This window comes from Bos grunniens, chromosome 15 (genome assembly GCF_055505025.1).
Source record: "Bos grunniens cultivar Pamir isolate PY7600 chromosome 15, Bosgru_T2T1.0, whole genome shotgun sequence".
NCBI classification, from domain to species: Eukaryota; Metazoa; Chordata; class Mammalia; order Artiodactyla; family Bovidae; genus Bos; species Bos grunniens.
Window position 1 is genome coordinate 24,270,355 of NC_141179.1, and position 24,711 is coordinate 24,295,065.

Here is a 24,711-nt window from a genome sequence, read left to right on the forward strand (position 1 = left end):
TCCCAGTGCGTTAGGTGCTATTAGCATCATCTCAGGAGCACCCAAGGAAATGTCTCCCAGACCTAATAGGGGTCAGAATGAGCCTCTCAATTATTTTCCTTGTGATGCGTATATTCATGCACTACATGCACAAAAGCGTGGTTGCCTTTGTGTCTGCCTGTGTTCTCAGTCACATTTGGGCATCATTTTGTTCTCAAGGCAAAAATAACTAGCAGTTTCTACGTGAGGAAGATCACACCAGGTTCTGCAGGATAGTCTCTGAGAGCTGAAAAACAATGCAGCAATGTTCCTGGCAAATTTAAATGACTCGTAAGATATAGCTTTCAAGCACATGGATTTATAGGTCACCGGAAAGCTGTCTTTATTATTGACCATATATGAAAATTGAGGTAACCCCATACTGGGCAGCCTTGTGCTATTGAGTGGGCCAAAAGGCAGGAGGAGGAAGAAGCTTGGTTTTAAAGCAACTTAAACCATCTCATGGCACTTCTCCAATCTCTTTTCATATATCCTGCAGTAATGGGCTTCATTTTAGTTAGCCACAGCTTTGTCACCTATTCAGGAGTAATGGCCGTAGCCTTAAAGAACATTTATAATGGATTGCTGATTGACCAGAATGTCAGAACATGATAGATCATCACTCTTCTGTCTGCATAAGGAAATCCCTAGAGAGAGTAGACTCAAATACAGCTAAAAAGAGAGAGTGTGAAATTTCAGAGCCAAATTTGGAATTTGCATTTGAGCAACTGATTTCTCTACTACTAATAGAAGACAAAGCTAAATCAAGAGGAACAGAAATTGCTGTTCCAAAAAAAATCCATTATTTTTTGCAAGTTTTACCTCCAGAGTTGAATTCAGCTTAACCAAAACTCAGCTGAGGAACTGCTAAGTATTTTTGAAACTTGCATATGCTGTTTGATATTGTGAAAACCAACTGAATTAAGTAATGTGGTGTTTACTTGGATACTTTCTTTATCAACATTGGAATTAAACCCTCAACTCAGATTTTTAGCTCCCATCATGTGTGTTATGTGGATTGAATGTACATCTCAGGGCTCAAACCACAGGGCTGCCGCTTGGAGGATTTTTCTGTATCAAGCTTGAGAGTAGATTTGTCCAGAATGACCCAATGTACATCTCTGACCTAAAGTGAAGGACAGAAATAACATCTACCCCAGATTAATGATGGTTTTAAATTCTATATCTTTTCTAGGAATAGCTCAGCAGCCAAGCTAGACCAGAAAGGTTATTGTGATTTGTGCCTACCTCAGGTCCTTTAATAGGTAGATACTTCTGGCTTGTACCTGTGAATTCATTTTTACAGAATGAGAACAAAAAACCAGTCACTAATGCACCCTCATACTTCCTAAATATGAAAACCAAACGTGTCCAGCAGAGACCATCTCAAGCCAAGGAGGCTTTGCGTAATTCAGTTATCAGTGTCGATCACTAGTCTCAGTCTGAGAAAGTATTTAAGCCCAGCTACATAGGCTGTGTTCTGCTTTCTTTTACTATGGGCCACCTTCAAGGGACATTACTGAAATATGAATGAATCAGTGTCAGAATGAGTCTTCCAAACTGGCCAGGGATGTAACCCCAGATCAGCATAAATGAAACCCTGTAGAGAAAAGTTGCTGTTTCTATTAATTATATATTGACATCAAAACAGCCTGGTAGTCATCTTACACTGAGAGTAGCTAAAAATTTAGAAAGCAGAGATGGCCTGTTCGTGAGCCAGTTGGATGCCAAATAGTAAATTTTACTTTTATTTGGCAGCCACTCCTCATTGTCTCCTGCGTCTGAAGTTGCATGATAAATAATTAGGTATCAAGATGATTATCAGAGTCACAGAACTGTAGGAGCGGAGGCAAACTATTTTCTTTTGCAAGTCAAGATTATGCACTGAGCAGTAAGAATAGACAGTTGTGTCTACCGGGAAGGGCAGGAGGGCTCCTGAGAAGTAGATCCCATGACCTGCCAGAATCCCAGGAGGTTGGAAGGAAGCCTCCTTTGGAGGTTGTCTCGTCTCACTGCCAGAAAGTCACTCAGCCCCTGCTTGAAGGGCGACAGTGTCAGTCCTCTGCAGGGCAGGCGGTAGCCCTGAGGCTCGAGAGAGCCGGCTGCTTCCCAGCCTTCCCGCCCTGCCACTGGGCCCCTTGCGTGGGAACTGTTAACCAGCCCTCCAGTGTTTCCTTGGTCGGTCCTCTTACCCTGTGACAGTTCCGGTTATTGTCACTGTTGCTTGTATCTTATGGTTTTTACACCCTTCGCCTTTCTGGTCGTCCTGTACTAGAGAGCTTCACTTCACGAGTGTTCCCTCTCAGTTTGCAGCGCCCAGTACAGCAGTCCTCCTAGCTTATCGCTCCCTTGGTCTGGACACTGACATCATGCAGTCAATATCACATTAGCCCTTTAACAATTTTCTCATTCCGTTGTCTCCTGTTGAGCTTGTGGTCAGCTAAAAGACCCAGCTCGTTTTAGTATGAACTGCATGTAAGCCACATATCCCCTGTCCTGATGCAATTGGTTGCTTAACCAATAATGTAGAATTCTACATTTATTTCTATTAAAAATTGTTTTATTTGTTGCAACCCAGTATTTCTCAATGGGGGTCAGGATGACAGTTTGGAAAGACTTTCTTCACTGAGACTGTCCTGTACATTGTAAGATATTTAGCACCACTGCTCTTTTTCCTTTAAATGTTAGTAACCACCTCTAATCATTCTGGTTACCAAAAACATCACATAAAGAAACGCTCCTTGGCTTGAGAATGACCATTTTAGTCCATCTTGCTGACCAGTCAGGACTGGTTTTCATCAGAACTGTCCTTAGAGGTCTTTGGGTCCACAGCATTTCAGCCAGTGGGGGCTACCTGTTTCATTTATATGTGTTAAAAGTAATGGGGTCCAACAGTCAATGATGACCCAGCTCTTAAGTCCAAGACCCAAGGGCAGGTATTTCAGCCTTCTCCATGCAACTGCTGTCCAGCATCTGTATTAGCTGTTGCTTCCAACCTGGTATGAATACTTATTTGAAATATCTTTGTCCAAGTCCTTGATAAAAATATTGACTGGGACAAAATCAAGTGCTGAGCCCTTAGAATGCAACCAGGGGTCAGTGGCTCAGGGGTAGAGGGCATAACGCTGTGGTGCTCTCTAATGATCCTGATGACTTTCTTGGGAGGCTCAGTGCTTCCTTTAATAAAGTTGGTGACAGTAGACACTGATTAAATACGGCTTTCTCTTTTGCTTCACTGCTTAGTTGAGTCTAGTATTTCTCCTTTTTAAGAGGAGGGAGAGCAAAAGCTTTCAACCATGGAATTGTGCTGACTTTCTAATGGAATACTGATGTTCTTCATTCAAAAAAGATGAGAAAGAAAGCAAAAAAAAAAAAAGTACAGTGAGCCTAAAAGTCACATAATATCTTTGATAATATCCAGCTTTAGTCAAAGCACTCATTTCAGATTGATTATAATCAATCTGTTAGGCTTTAGTTGAGTTGGTTTCACTCAACAGCTGATAATAACTAGGCTAGGTTGGGTCACTAAGATCATTAGGAGAGATCATCTGTCTGACAGTTAATCCATTTCTTAGTGGTCACTAATATGTTGGCCAAAATTTTTGAACATTGTGGTGGGTCAGTTTGATCTCTGTGTATGGAGGTCATTGTGATACCAAGAAAATTTGTGCATCCACATCATTTTATTACTCATCCCATTCAGACTCATTTTTTAAATTGCCAGGTATTTTAAAGACTCACAGTAAGTGGCACTAAATTCCAGGTGCTATTTACTTACTGAGTGAGGCCCCTAGATGGTGACTTGCATACTCTCTCCATTGCCTGCTCATTTGAACGTCTCTAGGCCTTTGAAGAGACTGAGAAAGAAAGGCTGGTAAAACCTTAATGTCTAAGGAGAAAGAGAGACACAAAGTGTTGAGATCAGAAGAGACAGAAATAAGTAAAAGGCATTTCATGAACCTTGTATCTTGAGTTGACAGAGTATCCTACAAAAGAGAGAAACGTTTTGAAACTCTGGATTCCTTGGAGACTGAAGTTTCTTTTCATCAGGAAGAACTCCTCATTCAGTACAAATCAGGTGCTTACTCTTAAACGCAGGGTAAGGTGCCTGCATTGAGCAGTTAGAGTCTGTTTTATCTAGGATGTGGACAGAAGTCTAACAGGGGAAAACCTAGGAGAAGTGTCTATCACCCCACTTTAGTTTGTATACATATTCCTACAGACTTGTGTGTAACATCATGAAACACGCAATGTTAAAAAGCACCTGGAATTAACCATTTTCAAATAGCTAATCATATTCTAATTTGTAAGTGTGTATATTTGCATATCAGGTTATCTTAAAGTGGGCTACATGCCTTCACCAAATTACCAGGGTCAGGTTATCCTGTTTGCTCTCTCCCTGGCACTGTTTGTCAGGACCTGGACTGATGTCCTTACCAATTCCTCTTACAGGAGGTGTGCTTTAGCCACTTACTGAACTGCCTCTGCTTTTCCCAACTAGGGTTACCAGATATTTTCTTTTAAGTATAAGTGTGTCCCAGGTAAACGCTGCATGGGGATCTTCTTTTGCTAGATGTTTTAAATTTTAAACACTACACTAAAAATTAAAAAATTAGTCATTGTTCACCTGAAATTCTGATCTAAGGAAAAAAAAAAGATATATCTTATTATCCCACCAGGAACACAGGTGGAAGTTCAGGCTACTAGAAGCACTGTGTTACTAGCATCCACTTACTCTAAAAGCCACAAAACCACAGTGAGTTGAGAGAGACGCAGGAAGAATCTGATCTGAAAAGCAAACAACTCATATGATGGAGGCCCTGAAACCAGTCTTGATTCGTGCAGCCCTGGCATGTGACACACAAGCTTCTCAGTGATGTGGACACAGCAGCCACGTGTGACATGTCTGCCCGCTGTTGCTCTGGTCTATGCGTGTTCCTGTTTCTCACTTCCTTCTTCACTCCACCATCCTGTGACATAATCCACATCCCTCATTTCTCGTGACAGCTCCTTGCATTTAGTAGCCTCTCCTTGCATTTAGTAGCCTCTTACTAAATGTTTGCTAATTCATTCGCATTCCTGGGATTGCATTGCTGTGTCTCTGGTGTCTTTTGTATCCTTTTTCCGTCTGAACCTCAGGGATAGTCAGGCAGTCAACGACATCAGGTATGATGTTTTTGACTCCCATCATGAAATCAGAAAAGCTGTAAGCAGAGTAGATTCCCCAGTGCTGGATAAATAAAAAATCTTGATGCGGGTAGGAAAATACCCAAAGGCCCCTGTGTTTCTGGGTTGGCTCTCTCCTTTGTGAATGCCATGTTTGATGAAGATGCTTAAACCAGCATGTCGTCCCTCTGCCTTTAAGAACCAACTGGAACCTACCACAGCACTCAGAGTTCAGTATCCTCAAACCATCCTGCCCCGTAGTCTTAAGGGCATTCTTCTCATTCCTAATATACCCTCTCTCTTCCTTTCTTCATTCCCCCCCCCCCTTTTTTTTAATACAAATTTGATTTTAATAGTATGCATGCAGAGTTGCAAAATGCATGAGCACAAAATAATGTATGTGTGATAAGCTGTCCCATCAAATCCGAAGGAGGAAACCTACTCTATAAGTTTCTCTGTATTGTGTGGTTGGAGCTAGCAGTGTCACCTACTGACATGAGGGATATTCAAGGTATTTGGGAATAGGAGCAGTCTACTATGTCAGCTGGTAGCCATATGTATGTCTTCCAAAGATTAGGAGAAGCGTTACCTGTGAATTGTACACCTTAATGTGCATAAGGGGGGCAGAAAAGCTAAGCATAAGCTAAATCCTAAGTTACATTGGGCAGTAAACACACCATTGAAGGTGGGCCTTGGAAAAAGCTCTGAATTGGAAAGAAACTGCATGTGCACGGAACGCAGTGGGATACATCAATTCTCTGAAGCAACATATTGTAAAATTTTACTGCTCTCTTGTTGTGTTTTATATCTTGTTCTCTCCAGGCTTCGTGGACTCGACCAGAGAAGCAAGAGGTATAGCTTGCCCGACCACTAGTCAGTCTTTAGTTTTGCAAGCACTACAGTTTAACTCGCCATTGCAGTTTAATAACCAGACATGCTAAAACTAACTAGTAATTTAGTGTGATTCAAGAATAGGTCCATAGTGGTAGACGTTACTTAGCAATAGTGTCCTTGCAGGATGAGCGAGCAAGGTATGTTGGGAGTGGATGAACAAATCTTTATTATTTCCTAAGACCGGATCTTATTCTCTTGCTGATGCTGATAAAATCACATCCAGGTAATTATACTCAGAGAAATAAATGGCCCCAATTCCCAGGCCAGGCATTTTGAAATGATGAAATTTTTTGACTCTCACCTGGTTGATGTGGCTTTGGATCATAAAGTCACAGAGTTTAGTGATCTAAAAACCCACTCAGCCCTTACCTTTCCAGCTCAACTCATCTTGTTGCTCGCTTATTTTATCATGATTGGTCTTGGTAAATTACCACATCACATTTCATCTCGAAGCAATGCAAATGACGTCTCTCATTGGTTTTCCCAAATTGCTAAACACATCTATGTTACTTTTATAGAGCATTAAATTTATGAGATTAGAATGATGTGTCATAAATGGTTCTGTGTGTGTGTGTGTGTGTTTGTGTGTGTGTGTGTTTTAAGTCAGTAGCGTATTTAGCCTTTGAAATTTCTCTGACTGCCATTTGGGTAATGTGGGACTTAGTTTGAAAACTGAGGTTAAATATTAATCTTTAGATTGTAATTGCTACACACCCAAGACCCTACTTAGGATTATGTCTACCGTTCTTGACCTGATTTGTGTGATTAAGTGACAGGATTGAAATCAAAACCAGTATGCTTTAGATGAAGTTCAAAAATCTAATCTGTAAAATATAAAGGAACCTTTTCTCTAGATGGAACTTAGATATTGTGTAAGACTATAAATGTAGAATATGGCAATCCTGTGGACTATATTTAAATTGGATAAACCCATCCCCCTGGTCTTTCAGAAATGATAATTATTCAGAACACATAACTCATGTGTTCAGGTCATGGCTATAAATATTTAATGCCGTTTAATATTTAAAAAGTTGACTGCCTGTCCCCAGGCACTGATAGTAGTTTCTGCAGCCTGCTGTCATCAAATCTAGTTCATTATAAGCTCCCTTTGTATCATCCCTTCCTCCACAGCGTAGGGACTGTAGTTAGGGGCACAGGATCACTGAAACACTTTCTTCCTGCAGCCCAGGAGTGCTGTCACAGACTGGGTGCTTTATTGCCCAGAAGTCACAGGCTCATTAAGATTGGAGATGGGAGAAAAGAAGGGTTAATTATCAGCCACTCCTGAACCACTTCCCCTCTCATTCCACCTGGCCTTGTGCATCTTCCCCTGTCATTCAGATTTAGACCCAGCTAGAGGAGGAGCTGAGATTTATCAGGGAGCATTAAGGAGATGTTGAGAGGATTGCTATTAGTAGTGGAAGTAATTGGTTTACTCCCAGGAAAGCAGACACCTCACTCCGTTTTGCCGAAGTGTCCTTATCTTAAGTTATCTCACTCTGGACATAATTGACTTTCAAGTGAGTTCTGCCCCCTGGGGCTCAGAAGCGCCGTTCCCTTCTATTTGTCTCAGTCAGAAGTGAAGACCACGAATCCAGATGAGTTCGAAAGAAGGCTTGAGTTGTGGCCAATTTCACTCTGTAAGCTCTGGAAAGCCTTAGGACTTCTCCCGGCAAGAAGAGAGACAAAAATGTTTTGATGAGAAGAGCAATTGTAATTGCCCTTCATGCTTTTTTTTTTTTTGCAAAACAGGGTCTTTTTGCCATAACAATCTTTTCATTCATGTCCAGTTTATCTGCTTCCTTCTTGAATCTGGACCATCAGCCTACATGACCTCTGGTCTGGATGGCTTGGAGGGGGCGCTGTCTGACTCTGGCCTGGTGCCAGAGTAAATCATTTCAGAGGGAAATAGTCCAATCACCCTGGAGTCTGTCTGCGCCCCCTCGGAGGGAAGAACTGGGCATCTGGCAAGTAATCCTGTCATCAGTCCTGTCTTGAGCCACCGCAAAACTACAGATCCCTGTGGAAGGCCGCCTACTGCTCTGTTGACATCATTCAGTGAGAAAATTTTCCAGAGAGAAATTTAGACAAACTGACCTGATAGAAGGGGGGAAAATAGGACTGTCAGTGCCGTCATTTCTCTCTGACCATTTTCTAGATTATTCTGAGTAAAAACTGCCCATGCCCCCCTTTGGGCTTGCTTGTTGATGTCCTTCTCTTACATACATGACTCTCTTTATGTCTTCTGCTGCTACATCCTTCCTTATGGAAATGTTCTCTTGACTTCTGAACGGTTCCGGTCAGTTTTCCTGGTTTGTGGTGGTGGCCTCAAGGACAAGTCCTAGAAATGTGACAAAAAATTATAGAGTTCAGCTTCTGGCTGGCGTTACTGTTGGCTGAACCTATGTTCTTACTCTTCTGTCTTTTGGGGAAATAGGGATGATGAGCAGGTCAGGTCAGCCCTCGTAGATACTGCAGGGATGACCTCACACTCCGGATGCCACAGGTTTAGGTGATGGGTCAAGATTTTGCTTGGCACACGAAAATCACACACTGCCATGGACCCTGTCTGCCCACTTGAAAAGGGTTTTCAGGAGCCAGTATCTTCAACAAACCAGATGTCTCGGATTTTCTAGGCAAGGCCTCTACCCCAGCCCATGTCAGCTCACATTCATGTGCATATCCTCTGGGGGTGCTCCTTCTCAACCAGTCAGCCTCTCAGCTTCACATGGCACCTGGGGGCGGAGAGCCGAGGCATCTGGGCATTCCTGTCAGAGAGGGGTGGCACATACTGCAGCAGGTGGTGATGGTTTTGCTCAGCTCTTCTGTCTGCTTGCTGGCAGTTGTGTTCCAGCTTCTGGATATGAAATGCGATGGGGCTTAAATGACTGAAATAGACCAGCTCTACCAGGGATGCTGGGTTCCCCTGGTGGCTCAGACAGTAAAGAATCCGCCTGCAATGCAAGAGACCTGGGTTCTGTCCCTGGGTTGGGAAGATCCCCTGGAGGAGGGTATGGCAACCCACTCCAGTGTTCTTGCCTGGAGAATCTTCATGGACAGAGGAGCCTGGTGGGCTACAGTCCATAGGGTTACAAAGAATCGGACACGACTGATCAGCTAAATACCAGGGATGACAGAGGGACTTCTTGTGGTAGATCTGAGGCTGCAGTTAAGGCCGATGGTGTCTTGTTTTTGAATTCCCCAAACTGGCCTGCTTTATGATATTTCAGGACTGGATTTCAGGCTTCCAAACCTGAAGGCAGGTATTCTCTAGTTCTTTAAAAGCGCGACCTCATGGGATGACAGATGCAATAGGCAGAGCACTCACATGCCCCTGTCTATGGAATACCACACAGTGGACATAAAAGTACGGCCCAGCCCATGAGAAGCCAGACTCCTTCTTCAGATGACCCCCTTTCTTGAGGATCTGAACTCAGGCCACATGCCCAGACTCTTCCTAGGCCAGCAACCATTTTACTTGAGTATAAAGGGGAAACCCCTAGGAAATATTCCAGGACCCATTGCCCAGGCCTCATATGCTGATTGCCTGTTTGACCAGTTCTTGTAATTCCAAAGACTCAGAAAGACACTTCTAGTGTCAAGGGCTAAAACATGGTGATTGTGGTGTCTAGGGTCCTAAATATGCCTGGCAATCTCTGTATCACCATCCCAGGACAGGGGACCCAGTTCCCCTCACTTCCAGCACAACAGCTCCTGAGCTCTGGATTGTTAGACTTTCTTGGAATGAAACTGTTTTAGTGTTAAGCATTCAAGAAAATGAGGCATCTTCAGAAAGATGACTTTCTTGTATCATTTCTTTCATTTGGCGCATTCGGAGTTCCCATTACATGTGCACACACCAGGGAACAGGCAGATAGGCGGGAAGGAAAGGACGGAAGTGCAGGTTTTCCAGAACCTCATGAGGTGAGACCGTTGCAGCTGCAATGCCTGCTGGCCAGACTTTGGCTTCCATTTCAGATATGCCAAGCCAAGCTGTCTGGGGGCCTCGATTGTCCTTCTCAAGCCAGTCTTGGCACACAGGCTAGGCTGCTTGGATAAACTGAGACCCATTTTTCTGTTTGGGATGCACCCAAGTTCCCATGGTGCTCTCTGGAGCCGCGCTGCCACAAGTTGGTACCTAAAGCAAGACCTAGACGTTGGCACAAAGAGGGGAGAGCTGTGAGGCTGGTCATGCGCAGTGATGCCTGGTCTCAGCCCCGCCCACTTCAGACGCTGACACCGCCCCTCCCCTTCCGGCAGACCCTGGACGGGCACATGGTGGTGCGCAGCCACGCCCGCGTGTCGTCCCTGACGCTGAAGAGCATCCAGTACACCGACGCCGGGGAGTATGTCTGCACTGCCAGCAACACCATCGGCCAGGACTCCCAGTCCATGTACCTCGAAGTGCAATGTGAGGAGAACGGCGGGAGGATGCGGGGCAGGGAGGGCTGCGCAGGGTCGGGATGACGCACCTGTCCCACGGCGGTAGGCCCTAGGTCATCCCAAAGCTGTGTCCCCAAGGGGCCCCCCCACACCATCCTCAGACTTACGGGTCTGCTTGTCTCCCCACGCAGCTCATGGGAAAAGCCCCGATCCCCGCTTTCCCCCGCGTCAGATCGGCTTCCGCCATCTCAGGGCTGGAAGCCAGAGTGGGGGGGACTCCGCGATCACAGCAGTCTTTCTGGAGCCGCTGTCCTTCTTTGCAGATGCCCCCAAGCTGCAGGGCCCTGTGGCTGTGTACACTTGGGAGGGGAACCAGGTGAACATCACCTGCGAGGTGTTTGCCTACCCCAGTGCCACTATCTCGTGGTTCCGAGACGGTCAGCTGCTGCCCAGCTCCAACTACAGCAACATCAAGATCTACAACACCCCGTCCGCCAGCTACCTGGAGGTGAGGCGGTGTGGGGGCGGGGGCGCGGTGCAGGAGCTGTGGTCTGAATGTGGACAGGCTGCTGGGTACAGCTGATATCCTCTCCCTCGCTTCTCTGGCGCATCCTGGGCAGCCATTCGTTGGGGAAGAAAGCCAGCCTCAGCCTGCTCCTTCCTCTCGAGGAGCCAGATCAGGGCCTGGAGGGGAGCAGAGTGTTCCTTCCTCATGAGACCCCTTTCTTTTTTTTTTATTGAAGTATAGTTGATTTGCAATGTTGTGCCCATCTCTGCTGTTCAGCACCATGACTCAGTTATACACAGAGATGCATTCTTCTTTATTATCGTCTTTCCCATTGTAGTTTATCCCAGGAAATTGGATGGCGTTCCCTGTGCTATACCTTGTCGTTTATCCATTCTCTATATAGTAGTTTGCATCTACCAACTCTATGAGCCGGAGCTTTGCTGATTCTATTCTTAGTTCAGTAAACAAGGATCTGAGGTTGTGGCCATTCCGTGGGACACTTGTAACCCAAGAGCTCCTTCTCTCTAAAGGTGACCCCAGACTCTGAAAATGATTTTGGAAACTACAACTGTACCGCAGTGAACCGCATCGGACAGGAGTCTTTGGAATTCATCCTTGTCCAAGCAGGTGAGTGCCCCTTCCAGCTACACCACCCTCACCCTGGCTGGTCCATTTCATGACCTTCTATGATGACAGAAAGTGGGAAGAAGGGGGAGTAAAGGTCAGCAACCACAGGGTAAGGAGGCTGAGAGCTAAGGGGGCTTAAAGATCTAGACATGGGGTATATTGGGAGAGAATTATATGGTGGGGTAGACCAGGAAGACAGAATACAGATGACAAGATTTGCAAGAGTTAAATAAGAGAGTCATGTTTCATGATCGGAAGTTACGTCCTGGGCCACATCCAGCTGACCTGGGTCTCCATGTGTGTCTTCCCCACAGATACTCCATCCTCACCATCCATCGACCAGGTGGAGCCATACTCTAGCACAGCACAGGTGCAATTTGATGAGCCAGAGGCCACAGGCGGAGTGCCCATCCTCAAATACAAAGCTGAGTGGAGAGCAATGGGCGAGGAGGTGTGGCACTCCAAGTGGTATGATGCCAAGGAAGGTAAGTTGCAGAGTCGGAGTTTACTTGAGAATGATGTCTCTGGGCACACATGCACAGCCCCCTTGAGTTCACCAGATCCTGGCTTCTGACGTGACACCCCCCGACTGGGGAACGCCAGATGCCACTGCCTGCCATCCCGCTGATGTCCCGTGCTGCAGGACCGTCACTGGTATCCAGCCTTAGGCTGTGGTCACGTCTCATGTGGGGCTGTTGGCCTTCTGCCACCCCGGCACTTCAGAACCTGGTTCTCATGACCGTGCCAGGACAGATGAGGCCGGCTCTGCATTCCAAGCAGAAGCCCTACTTAAGTGCTGAGCACAACCCAGAGGAGTCCTGTCTACCCTGCTGTGCACATTTGGGTTCCGTGTGCTTCAGGGTCTCTGCTGTCACCCATCCAGTCCTGCTTGGGTATATTCAGGGACTGCCGTGTAATTATGACATTAACCTAATAAGCAGAGCCGGCGAGACAGCTCTTTTAAATCAATTCTATGATAATATTTCCAAAGATTTGAAAAATGACCCTTGGATGACTGCAGTTTGAAGTTTCTGAGCTCAGCTCATCTTGCCCTGAGGATTGAATGTGTTTATGTCTGACTCTCCCTTTGAGGTTTAATTGGAATAACTCAGTGAAGTAAGTTTTGTTTCCATAGAAATTTTTAATCCCAGAAATGAGGGTAGAACTGAGAATGGATTGGATTAGGATGCAGTGTCACAGCAATTCAGAGACATCTTCCGACTCAGTTTTACTGAGAACTCATCCTTGCAGGAAGCTCCCATCACTCCAGCTTTGGGGAGGGCTAGGAGGACTTTCTGCGTAATCAGGATTAGAACTACAGGAAAATCATCCTTCACCTCCCTGACATCCCCCTGAAACCTCATACGAACTTTGTGGCAGGTTAATCCTATGTCCAACAGACTTTTTGTTTCCTAGTTAACTTTTTTAATGTAGTAAAATGTATATAACATGAGCTTCCCAGCTGGCACTAGTGGTAAAGAATCCACCTGCCAGTGCAAGAGACATAAAAGACTCAGGTTCGATCCCTGGATCAGAAAGATCCCCTGGAATGGGAAATGGCAACCCACTCCAGTATTCTTGCCTGGAGACTCCCATGGACACAGGAGCCTGGTGGGCTATAGTCTGTGGGGTCGCAAAATTCGGACATGACTGAGTGAGCACTATATATAACATAAAAACTATTATTTTAACCATTTTCTAGTGTTCACAGTTCAGTGGCATTAAATCGTTATGCGGTCACCACTGTCCATCTCCAGAACTTTTTCATCCTAAAGTCAATACCCATTAAATGACAACTCCGCATTCCCTCCTGCCCCAGCCCCTGGCAGCCACCCTTCTGCTTTCTATAGAGTTGACTCTTGTTGTTGCTCTTTAGTCTCCAAGCCATGTCTGAATCTTTTGCAACCCCCTGGACTGTAGCCCACCAGGCTCCTCTATCCATGGGATTTCCCAGGCAAGAATACTGGAGTGAATGGCCATTTCCTCCTCCGGGGGATCTTCCTGACTGGGGGATCAGACCTGCATCTTATGCTTCTCCTGTGTTGGCAGACGATTCTTTACCACTGAGTCACCATGGAAGCCCATAGTTGACTATTGATAGTCTCTCTGTATATATTGACTATTATAGGTACTTCATGTAAGTGGAATAATACAGTATTTGTCCTTTTGTATCTGTCCTATCTCAGTTAGTGTGATGTCCCAAAGGTTCATGCCTGCTGTAGTGCGTCAGAATGTCATGCCTTTTTAAAACTGGGCAATACTCCACTGTATGGAAGACCACGTTCTGTTTATGCATTCATCTGTTGGGGGGCATTTGGGTTGTTTCCACAGTTCAGCTATTGTAAACAAGATGGCCTTGAACGTTTGTACAAATATCTATTCCAGTCCCTGCTTCCAGTCCTTTGGTACATAGATCCAGAACTGGAACTGCGGGATCGAATTCTACCTTTAATCGCAGAGGGATTTGCTGTACTGTTTACCACGGCAGCTGCACTATTTCACCATTAGGCTTTCCCCTCTTTGTGACCCTTTACCTGTTCTCACAACAGCCAGCATGGAGGGCATCGTCACCATCGTGGGCCTCAAGCCCGAGACGACGTACGCAGTCCGGCTGGCGGCCCTCAACGGCAAGGGCCTGGGCGAGATCAGTGCCGCCTCCGAGTTCAAGACGCAGCCAGTCCGTAAGTACAGCCCGCTGCCCGGCTCGTCTCCCTGGGGTGGGGGGACCCATCCAGTGTTCAGATGACAGCGTTTTGTCTTTACAGGTCCCTCTGCTCACGGTGGTCCCACCTCCTAGTTCTCTGGCCCTCAGCGGCGGCCGATACCACTCCCTTGGTCCTCAGTTTCTCAAAGGGCTTGGAGACACAGTCTAATAGCTGGTCCAGCTTGTTAGAGTAGCAGCCGGGTCAGAAAACCATGCATGCATGTCATCAGAGGCACCGAGGAGACTCAGGGCAGCGTGGTGGGGACAGATTTGGGAGATTTGCTCTTTGTCACAAGGGCCCTAGGGCCTTCCCCGGTGGCTCAGTGGTGAAGAATCTGCCTGCCAGTGCAGGAAGACTTGGGTTCAATCCCTGGGTCGGGAAGATCCCGGGGAGAAGGGAATGGCAACCCACTCCAGTACCCTTGCCTGGGAAATCCCATAGACAAAGGAGCCTGGCAGGCTATAGTCCACGGGGTTGCAAAGAGTCAGACACCACTGAGCATCTGAGCACACACCCATATGCACACACACACACACACACACACACACACACACTCACACTCACATGGGCTCCAAGCACCTGGTGACTTGAAGGAAGACAGTAAAGGCAGTGATGGTTGGCATAATTAGTTGTGGGGTTTTGATGAAGCAGAGATATCCAGTTACAGGGAAACAGAGCTTGCTGTAGGATAAATGAGCAGGAACAAAGCCCCAACAAAATAAAGAGGGAAAAAATGGCCTCTGTCATTCGTACCCCTCCTCCTTTCAGGAGCACCATTGGGGTCTCCTTGGTCACGGCCTCTTTCAGGAGTCCCTTCTTCCTGATCCCATTCAGAGTTGCAGTTCTGTTTTCCTCCATTGCTCCCTCTTTCCTTAAGCCAAGCCTGCCATACTTCTCCGTCCCCACACACAGCCAAGCTCTGGGTGAGCCCTGGTCTAGTTCAGTCCCTCCACAGATGGAGTTCCTCCCCATGGAGGATGGTGAGTCCATCCAGGTGAAGAAGATGCTGTAGCAAGACTCTCCCAGTGGTCACAGAGCTTCCTGGGCCCTCCTCTGACTCCTGGGGTCAAAAGGCATATGGGAGAATCCTCCACTTTCTTCCCTATGGGGTCAGGGGCCTGCAGAGTGATCCCCCTGCCTCTTTGCAGAAGTAGAGAGCCTGTCTCATCTTCCTCCTACAGGAATTGCTTCTCTCTGGATTTGAAGTAATTTGATAATTTGCGTTTCCAGCTCCGTGTGTTCTGCGGATCCTATTCATTTCTTTTACATCTTATTTTTTTTTCTTGGGTCTGTCTCTTGTCTTTTCTTTTCGTCTGTGTTCCATCCATGGGATATGCAGATAGCCCTCTTCCACGTAAGTGCCTCTTCATACCTCATTACCTGTTTCTAGAGTGTTAACATCTGCTAGTTCTAGTTTTTTAATTTAGTTCCAGTCCCTTTTGTCCCCTAGAGGCTGAAGTAGATGATGCCGGCCGGGCCCTAACCACACTGACCTTAGTCTAGTTGTGCTCTTGTTAATGTCTGTAGGTTACTCCAAGAGGCTAACACTCGTCCTGTTTTAGAGCATGCAAATTTTTTGTCTTTTGAAATTGTGTTTATTTATTAATTTCTGTGTGTGACGATTACCCTGTGGCAACATTTTGCTGAGCCAAGCACAGTGGAGGTCTGCAAAGGGCCTCTAAATAAGGATATGGCATCATCTCACCATTAGCCAGGATGCCGGAAAAGTAACCAGAGCATCTCCAGTCCTCTATTCAGAATCCCTTCATGGGCACGAGAACCCAGAAGGCTTTTCACATGTGCTTTTAGGAGGTGAAAGAACTGAGCTCACTGCACCTCCCTTTTCTGTCTGGCTGGTGATAGCTGAAAGGCTCTAGGAGCATGGGTGGGGGAACCCACACAGCATGAATGAGTTTGCATCACGGGTACCTCCTGCAGGGGAGTTAAGCCCACAGTTTAACTGGTGAACTCTGTTCTTTAGCACTAGGTTACTTGCAACATGTATTTCCATGTTTGGGAAAATCCATCTGCAATACAGGAGACCCAGGTTCAATCCCTGGGTCAGGAAGATCCCCTGGAGAAGGGATAGGCTACCCACTCCAGTATTCATGCCTGGAGAATCCCATGGACAGAGGAGCCTGGCAGGCCACAGTCCATGGGGTCACACACAGTCGGACACAACTGAGCGACTTAGCACGCGCACACACACAGCCAGCTACTTAGTAGCAGTATTGCCAAGAATGAAGGACGGGGGTGATTCTCCCCAAAAAGGACATCCTAATTTTGTAAGCTATAAGTAGTGGACCTGGAAGCAAGAGTAACAGGAGCATCCCTCCTCCTCCAGGAGCAGAACTGTGGTCCAGTCTCTACCTGCATAGATGTCCCCGGGCTTCACGTCCGCTGAGGCTCAGCTTCTTCCCAGGCTGAGCTCAGAAGGGTGGAGGGAAGTCTTCAGCAGCACATTCTTTTCATGCAACGCTCCTAGCTCCTGAAAGGCACTCAGGGAAGCTTATCTTTTTGAAATTTATTCAGAAATATTGCAGCACCAGCAGAAACTAAGTAGCTCGGTGTAGGCATTCTGAGATATTGAACAAGGGCTAAATCTACTCTCTCAGCAGAGTTGGTTCCTGAATTAACCAGTTCTGGAAGAAGTCGGATAGAGTGGAGGGGGAATGGAGTTGTCAGTGAGGACTGACAGCTGTCCGCTCTGGGCCGACAGCTCAGCTCTGCCCTCAGAGCACCCAGAAGGCTCAAGGGCACCTTCCTCCTGGATCTTTAACCCAGTCTTCAGGTGCCCATTCCTCTGGACTTTATCTGTAAACAGAGGCTGGCTTAGTAACATCACAGAGAGGCAAGACCTCCTTCTGAGTGTTTACCCAGTAACTGGGGTTTGAGTACTGAATCTGAGTAACTGGGTCTTGAACTTCAAAGGTCGTAAGTGGTTTTCATTCATTGCCAGCCCAGCCTTCTTTAAGGTGAGAATTTTTATAGCAGACACTGTGTTTTAAAAGCCAGCGTTTAATATTTTTTAAAAAGAAGACCTCTAGATTTTGTTGTTTGTTATCTGCCAGTATGAAAATGGATGATTAACCAAGCAAGATTCCAAGAAGTCCTTTGGAAAATGGTGGGGTCAGTCCTTCATTCCAAGTCAGTCATGAGTAATGCAGTGCAGCAGCAGGCATTGCTAGTCACATGAAAAGTCAGTTTTCTCAATCACCTAATTAAGTTATGGTTTAAAGAATTAAAAAGCAAACCTTTTTTAGACAAAGAGAACATGGCACAGTTTTAGAGTTGAACGTGAATTAGAAAGCAGACCTCTTTTAGACACAGAAAGCATGGCACAGTTTTAGAGTTGAACGTAATTTTTTTTTCTAGAACTTGAGCAGGGTGAGAGATGATTATACTCTCACTGAAGTTGATCGTTATGGTCTTTCCTCTCACCTCCATAGCCTTCCTAGGGTTGAAGTGAGGATCTTGCTCAAAAGGTAACCTGTTGTGCGTAAACCCATCCTGAGAAAAGGTTACAGTTGGAAGGAAGATGCCAGCGTTTCCCACTGCCAAGACAAAACCCAATTACTGCTGCTAGGAAGTGAGGATAAGTTTTTGGAAGGACCTTCTCTGAGTTCTCACTCCCATTCCTTGAAAGGCACAAAGGTTATCTGAACTTAAACAAGATCAGCCATCAGTTTAGCTGCCGGCTTACGCCAAGCCCAAGAACCAGGGGCATCTGAGGCTGGCTCATCTCACCCACGAACAGTGCATCCACCTCCTATGATATTGGGATACAGGTGCACAGATTGCTTCTGTGGCCCTAGAGGTGGGCCCTGGGTACACCCTCAGGTCTGAGAAGAGACAGGTCAGGGTCAGCAGGAGCTGGCACCCTGGACAGAGTTGATGCTGCTGGCCCTCTGAGTTGGGAGGTGTAGGGGAGAGCCATTTGCTCATCACTTGAAGTTGCTTGACATGTCTCAGTATTAGGGTTGCTTCATGATTCCTTAATGGTCTCCACCATATACAGGGGCATGAGTATGTCACAGCAGAGATGAGCAGGTGAAACTAGCCAATACCACCAATATGTCAAGGATTCCTGCTTTGGAGCCACCCAGTTAGAAAGTCTGGCTTACCTGCTGGGAGGTTCCTTTGTTTCTGTGAAGGTAATGAAAGCCGAGGCTCCAACGGGACCAATGAAACCCCAGCCTGGAAAGATGTCCCTGTTTCATGTATTTCGAGGCCAGGTGTCTGCATGCTGTTAGGAAGCTTTTAGGTGGAAGGCTCATGACCTCTGTTTGCCCCAGGAGGGGCTGCTTCCTTCTTAGAGCTACTGAAACCCTGAAGAAGTGACATGATAATTTATTATGACTCTTTCCTCCATGGTTGAACCACACACCTTCAGAATCTCATTGGCTGAATGTTACCTCTTCAATTGCTTCTGTACCATGAAGTGAAATAGACAATTTCTCACAAGGGTATAAAGATTACAAGTGAGTCTCTACTTTTTAAAAGTGACACCTTGAAATTTGTTGTTTCATATTTTGCCCCTTAGATGCCACATGGCAAATATGTTAATGCATTGCAATATATTGTGATTAAGGTATATAAAACCCCATCCCTCAGCCAGAATAATATGGACAACTGTACAACCAATTAAGTCAAAAAAAATAAAAGAGAAAGAACGAGAAACAGAGAGAGATACACTTTTATCAGAATTAACCAGACTGTCAAGTCATATTGAGTTAGTAGCCTGTCTTGCTCTGATTCCAGTGACATTGTTCTGGATGGTTTAACGAGGTAACCTCATCTAGAAGGCAAGAGAAAGACCTAACCATGAGTGTCAAGACAGTATTGGAGATAGGGTGACGTTTTTCCAAATTTTTATCTAGCTCTCAAAGGGGCCTGTTTTCTGTGATTATTGATGGAACAGCTTCTGAATAGTTGCCACTGAAAAATTAAATATCCATTCAGTGTCCAAAATGTCTCAAATGCACCATTTCTAAAGGTTCACCATGCAGAAAGCTGGTTAGCATTACTTGGTTAGTCCCAGTCCCTTCAAAGTGCCCTGGCTCAATGTTAATTTGCTTGGTCCTCCGCACACACAGCAGCAGCCAGAGCACCACATTTCCTAGTGTTTGGAGGACAGCGGTGGCTGTCGTAACATCCAGATCCCAAACCATCCCAACCTCGCCCAGTCACAGCATTAAGGAGGACGATTGTTTCTATTTTATCGGGACCTTAAAATCAGAGAGTGATGCACGCACACATTTTACTATAAATATGTGCCATCTGTGTAGGTAAACACATGAAGAGGTAGGTAACGTCACAGCCAAGGTCACTTTCCCCTTTTCTGTTGGTTCACCTTAAGCTGGGGGCCAGGTGTCTTTCCCTCCAGACATCTGATCCTGTGGAGACAGCTGCTGAACTGCCTGTGTGTTTTCACAGGGTTGGAGAGCCCTGCAGCTGTTCCTGGCCTGGTCCCTTCCTGAACCGCGGGGCTGGGCAGCCGCACAGGCTCAGGGTTTGAAGTCAGAGCGTCCTTAGAGGGGCTGTAGGCCACCTGTTCTCCTGCATGGAGTTCTTCCCGCTGCAACTCCTGTCAGCTTCTCCTACTGACACCGCTGGTTTGCCTCTTCCATTTTCCCCTTCAGTGTCTGTGTGCCTCGATGATCTTTTTTTTTCAATCTTCATTTTTCTTTCCTCAGCGGCTCCTGCTAGCTCTTCCACCCCTGTTCCGTTGTCTCATCTGGATAGTGAGTATCATTTCCATCTTCCATCTCCCTGCAGGTGGCTCTCTGCCAGCCACAGCGTGTCTGTCTGGTGTGATCTCCTCTACCGGGTGATAATTCCACTCTGTTGGTGGAGGGCAGCGCTGGGTTTTAGAGGAGCAAATGAGTTGAGACGTAGGCACCAGGCTGCTCAGATTCGGGGCCGGAGGCGGGGGGAGCAGCTCTCCCCGCAGGAGGAGGCGCGTGGAAAGCATTGCTCTGGACAGAAAATCTCGCAGGCAGGCTCCCCAAGGCTGTGGCTCCCCCAGCCCTGTCCTCCAGATTCGTAGTCAGCTGATTATTTAGAGAAGCCAAACGATTTTGCCAAGAAAAATGTCAATTCCACAGGGTCATAAGAAATGTTAGGGGTGTTATGTTTTCACCCGGCATTTTAATTGGCACAGTTGGGTTCAGACATTGAAATTAGATAGCAAGGCCTGTAGCTTTTGCTGTCTCCATAACTGCATACGTTTCTTGTAAATATTTGTGGGAGAAGAAACAGTGCCTGCTTGCAGATGTGCCTGGCAGAAGGCATTAGGCAAATTATTTAACCCTTTACAAGGGAGCCTTGCTTTTCTTCTCTAGAAAACAGCAGAAGTCATCACACCCCACTCCCAAATAACAGCAAACCTGGGGTTTATCAAGCTGTTTGCCACCCGGGAGCAGTGCCACTAAGTCTGGCAGTGGTGTCACCTGGGCAGCCTCCAGCTTTGTCGCCGTGTCTGGGCTCCTCTCATTTACCACCTCGTTTCACTTAGCTGCCCTGTCCTTCTGTTCCCCTGAGTCCTCGGGGGTGGGAGCACCCCAGGCCTCCCACTCTTTGCAGTGGTGAACCCAGTGCTCCTAGGGGAAAGAGCAGGGAGACGGCAGCTGAACAAGACCCAGGGTGTCATGGCAGCCAGTGCTCAGCGCCCAGTCAGTGCAGCGGCAAGGCCGCTCAGCTGGCCGTATCCCCGTGGTGCATCAGAAGCCCTGCACGCGGGAGTGACCCGAGCCCCAAGCCCAGAGCCCTTTGTGGCATCTGTCTGACTTGGAAACAGCCCACCACTCTTGCACTGCTTGCCAGGCAGTGGTCTTGAACAATAGGAATTCAGCGACCAGGTTCAGCTCCAAGCTCCCCTGCTTTGGCGTGCAGTTCCCTGACCTTGAATGAGTCACCCCACCTCTCTGAACCTCAGACTCCTTATTTCCCAAAGGAAGGATAGAGTCTGCTTACTTTGTAGGTATGTATGAAAATCAAAGTTTAAGTAGGAGAAATACAAGACACAATGCCCAGCATGCAGTAGCTAGAATTTGCAGTAAGAATAAATAAGAGTTACATTATTACTTGCCATCTGAGAGTAATTTGTCAGCAAAACCTCTGATAATCTCTTTAAAATATCTACATTCATACTGATAAATCAGGGAAGAAGGAAATGAGAGCATACCTCCTTTACCATCTCTTTTTTCTCTATAACAGTGTCTTAATATATATACACACATACATGTATGTATCAGTAAATTTAATTTATCTCTGTTCTCTCTTTCACCTTTCTGTGCCCTTTCCATCCTTCATGTTTCCATAGCAACCTGGCCTCTTCCTGCTCTTACAACCACCGAAGCAACTAGTGAGTAGAGAGCTTAGCTGCCTGGGCCTGACTGCTGCTTGTGTAGAGTGGACTCTTGGGTCCCAGTGCTGCCCCGGCCCCCTGAGTGTTGAAAGCAACAGTTAGGCATGCTCGGAGGCTCCTCTCCTGGTGTGGGTCCCTAAGCATGCTGTCTGCTCTAGCATCACCAAAAGACAGGAATGATTCTTGAAGAGAGCTCTGTGCACAGGAGACCTTTCCAAATGTACCCGCAAGTTAAAAAACAGACAAGGGTTAGAGAAATGCTGAGAAGACAAAAGGAGAGCATCTGTTCCCAGCTTTCATTGTCTCTCCACTGCAGAGGTGTGCACACACACAGATAGACACACAGAGACACTGATACATGTGCACACACACACACACACACACAGACACTGACACACGTGCACACAGAGACACACACAGGCACACAGACACACACGGAGAGACACAGAGACACACAAACACACACAGAGACACACACAGGCACACAGACACATGCGCACACACAGACACTGACACACATGCACACACAGATACACAGGCACACACGCAGAGACACACACACAGACACACACATGCACACACAGAGACACTGACATATGTGTACACACAGATACACAGGCACACATGCAGAGACACAGACACAGAGACACTGACACAGGCGCGCACACACGCACACAGAGACACACACAGGCACACAGACACATACGCATAGACACAGAGAGACACGTGCACACACAGACACAAACACATGCACACAGACACATGCACACACAGAGACACTGACACATGTGCACACACAGATACACACACAGGCACACACGCAGAGACACACACAGGGACACACACGTGCACACACAGAGACAGACACATGTGCAGACACACGCACACAGATATACACACATGCACACACGTACACACAAACACACACAGAGAGACACAGACACACCCAGAGAAACACAGACACACAGAGGACCCCCCACACACAGAAACACACTCACAGAGAAATGCACACACAGAGACACACACATGCTCACACACACATTAAAATAAAATACCTGAACGACTGAAAATAAGCGAAGGAACAAGAGAAGCTGGCTGCCTGGGGAAAGGGAGCGGTGAGGCAGGAGGGAGCCTCTGCTCCTCAACCACGCGCCCTCCTTTGCTCCCGCAGAGAGAGGACGTGTGTGCCCTGAGCACACCTGGGCCACCTCCCTCGTGCTAGAAAAATTATGGCCTGAGAAAGCACTACCAGGCTCTCAAGTTTGTGTGTGGAGAGTCCAGATGAAAGTTCTGGAATCCATCTCCTAATGGTGGAGTCAGGGCCAAACTGTCCCATCTTTCCCGTCGTGGAAAACATTACACTTATTACAACCTGAAACATGTCCCAAACTCATCTTTGTGATGCTCTAATGAAGTGTGTTTGTGTGTTAGGCCTGAAACCCCTGACGAGTCAACTGGAGCATGTGTGTGTGTGTCCATAATAATATGTGAGCTTTAGATTTAATAATATTTCTGAGTACACAGGGAAAATGGCATGCATCCCATTAAAGGCATTCAGAGCAGAAGGCAGAAAGCAAGAATGCAAAATATGGCTCCCACTCTACTCTGCGGGCCAGGGTTTCTGATGCATAATTGAACAGAGAAGAAAAGAGTTCCTGCGTGTTGCATGAAATGGTTATTTTTTTCTCCTGCAGAACATAGCTTAGAGTCTGCTTTCTTGGTGTTCCCTCCGTGTGCGTGCTGCAGTGAATTTTAATTCCTGATGCTTTTGAGGTTTCGTTTTGTCAGCAGAGCAGGCAGGCGACAGTGAGCTGTGCTCGCATGGGTTTAATTCAAATGATGGGTTTCTTTGCATTTTGGAAAAGGAATGAGACTAACAGCACCCTCTCTTCTGCTAACAGTGACGCCCCAATCCTCTGCATCTTGGGCGCAGTGTGTATGCCGTGCCGAGTGTAGCAGGAAAAGGCTACACAATGTCCTTGCACAACTTGGGTTGTATTTAAGGTGTCTCTCACTGTAGGTTGGTCTTCTCTGGAAGTAAAACACAATCTTGGATCCAGTTTTTTGTTATGGAGGAATTAAGTGTCTCTCCCCTGATGTAGGTTTCATTTTTAAACATCAAGCATGTCTGCCCACAGATTAAATGATGAGTAGTGACATCCAAAGAGAAGAAAGTTTGAGTCTCCTTTATTTTGAACCACTTGACTACTGACCCAAATTGTAAGTCCCAGTGGTTACTGGCAGAATAGAAAGACAGACTCGATTGAGCAGCAGCCCGTGTTGAGCATGAATATATTTCTAAACTGCAAGGCAGAATGTAGCACATGTGAATTGCAGTGGGAATAACAGCAGAGTAGCTAGAAGCATCCAAAAATCTGTTGATCATTGGTCAATAGGGGTGAATATAAACAGTGTCTTTTGCTTTTTGCTTTCTGTGTGTATGTGTGTGTGGATCCATTTATAATTATGAGTGAATGAAGGTACTCTGCTGGCTCAGACGGCAAAGAAACTGCCTGCAATGCAGGAAACCTGGGCTTGATCCCTGGGTCAGGAAGATTCCCTGGAGAAGGGAATGGCTACCCACTCCACTGTTGTTGTCTGGAGAATTCCATGGACAGAGGAGCCTGGCAGGCTATAGTCCATGGGGTCGCAAAGAGTTGGACATAACTGAGTGACTAACACTTTCACTTTCAAATATAAAAAGGAGAAACTGCTCAGTTGTGTATAGTCCCTGCAGACACCTGTGGTTGGAACATGCCAGATCCTGTGCAGCGTCAGACAGTGAGAAGCGAACACTACCAGCCCACAGTGACCAGGGTCCTCGCTTGATTGAAGCATTTCTCTCGAATCACTTTTAAACAGTGGTGTGCTTTGGGCAGAAACGAATCTTCACCTTGCCTCTCTGTCTACCTTCTTTGTTAGTTAGCTTCTACTGGTGACAGCCAAAATGCCCCTTGGCCTGTGCAAGTTAAGGTGGGGAAGCCAAAAGGCCTTAAGAAGAAACAGTCGTAGAGTAAAAAATCAGATATAAATAGGACACA

The 24,711-nt window shown here is 46.5% G+C and overlaps 1 protein-coding gene across 23 annotated transcripts in view; it reads left to right on the plus strand.

Moving 5' to 3' along the window:
* The window catches only part of NCAM1 (neural cell adhesion molecule 1), a 363,617-nt gene that overhangs the window by 306,050 nt on the left and 32,856 nt on the right, over window positions 1–24,711 (plus strand). For 6 of the 23 annotated variants that reach the window (XM_086339232.1, XM_086339240.1, XM_086339233.1 and 3 more), the window contains exons 9-15: window positions 6,007–6,036; window positions 10,339–10,489; window positions 10,785–10,969; window positions 11,500–11,596; window positions 11,911–12,081; window positions 14,146–14,277; window positions 15,641–15,655. In XM_086339232.1, the coding sequence (XP_086195358.1) occupies window positions 6,007–6,036; window positions 10,339–10,489; window positions 10,785–10,969; window positions 11,500–11,596; window positions 11,911–12,081; window positions 14,146–14,277; window positions 15,641–15,655 (781 nt within the window). Of the gene's footprint in view, window positions 1–6,006; window positions 6,037–10,338; window positions 10,490–10,784; window positions 10,970–11,499; window positions 11,597–11,910; window positions 12,082–14,145; window positions 14,278–15,640; window positions 15,656–19,997; window positions 20,046–21,625; window positions 21,668–24,711 lie in introns of all 23 variants that reach the window. The other 17 variants (XM_086339234.1, XM_086339242.1, XM_086339235.1 and 14 more) reach the window with 4 other exon arrangements.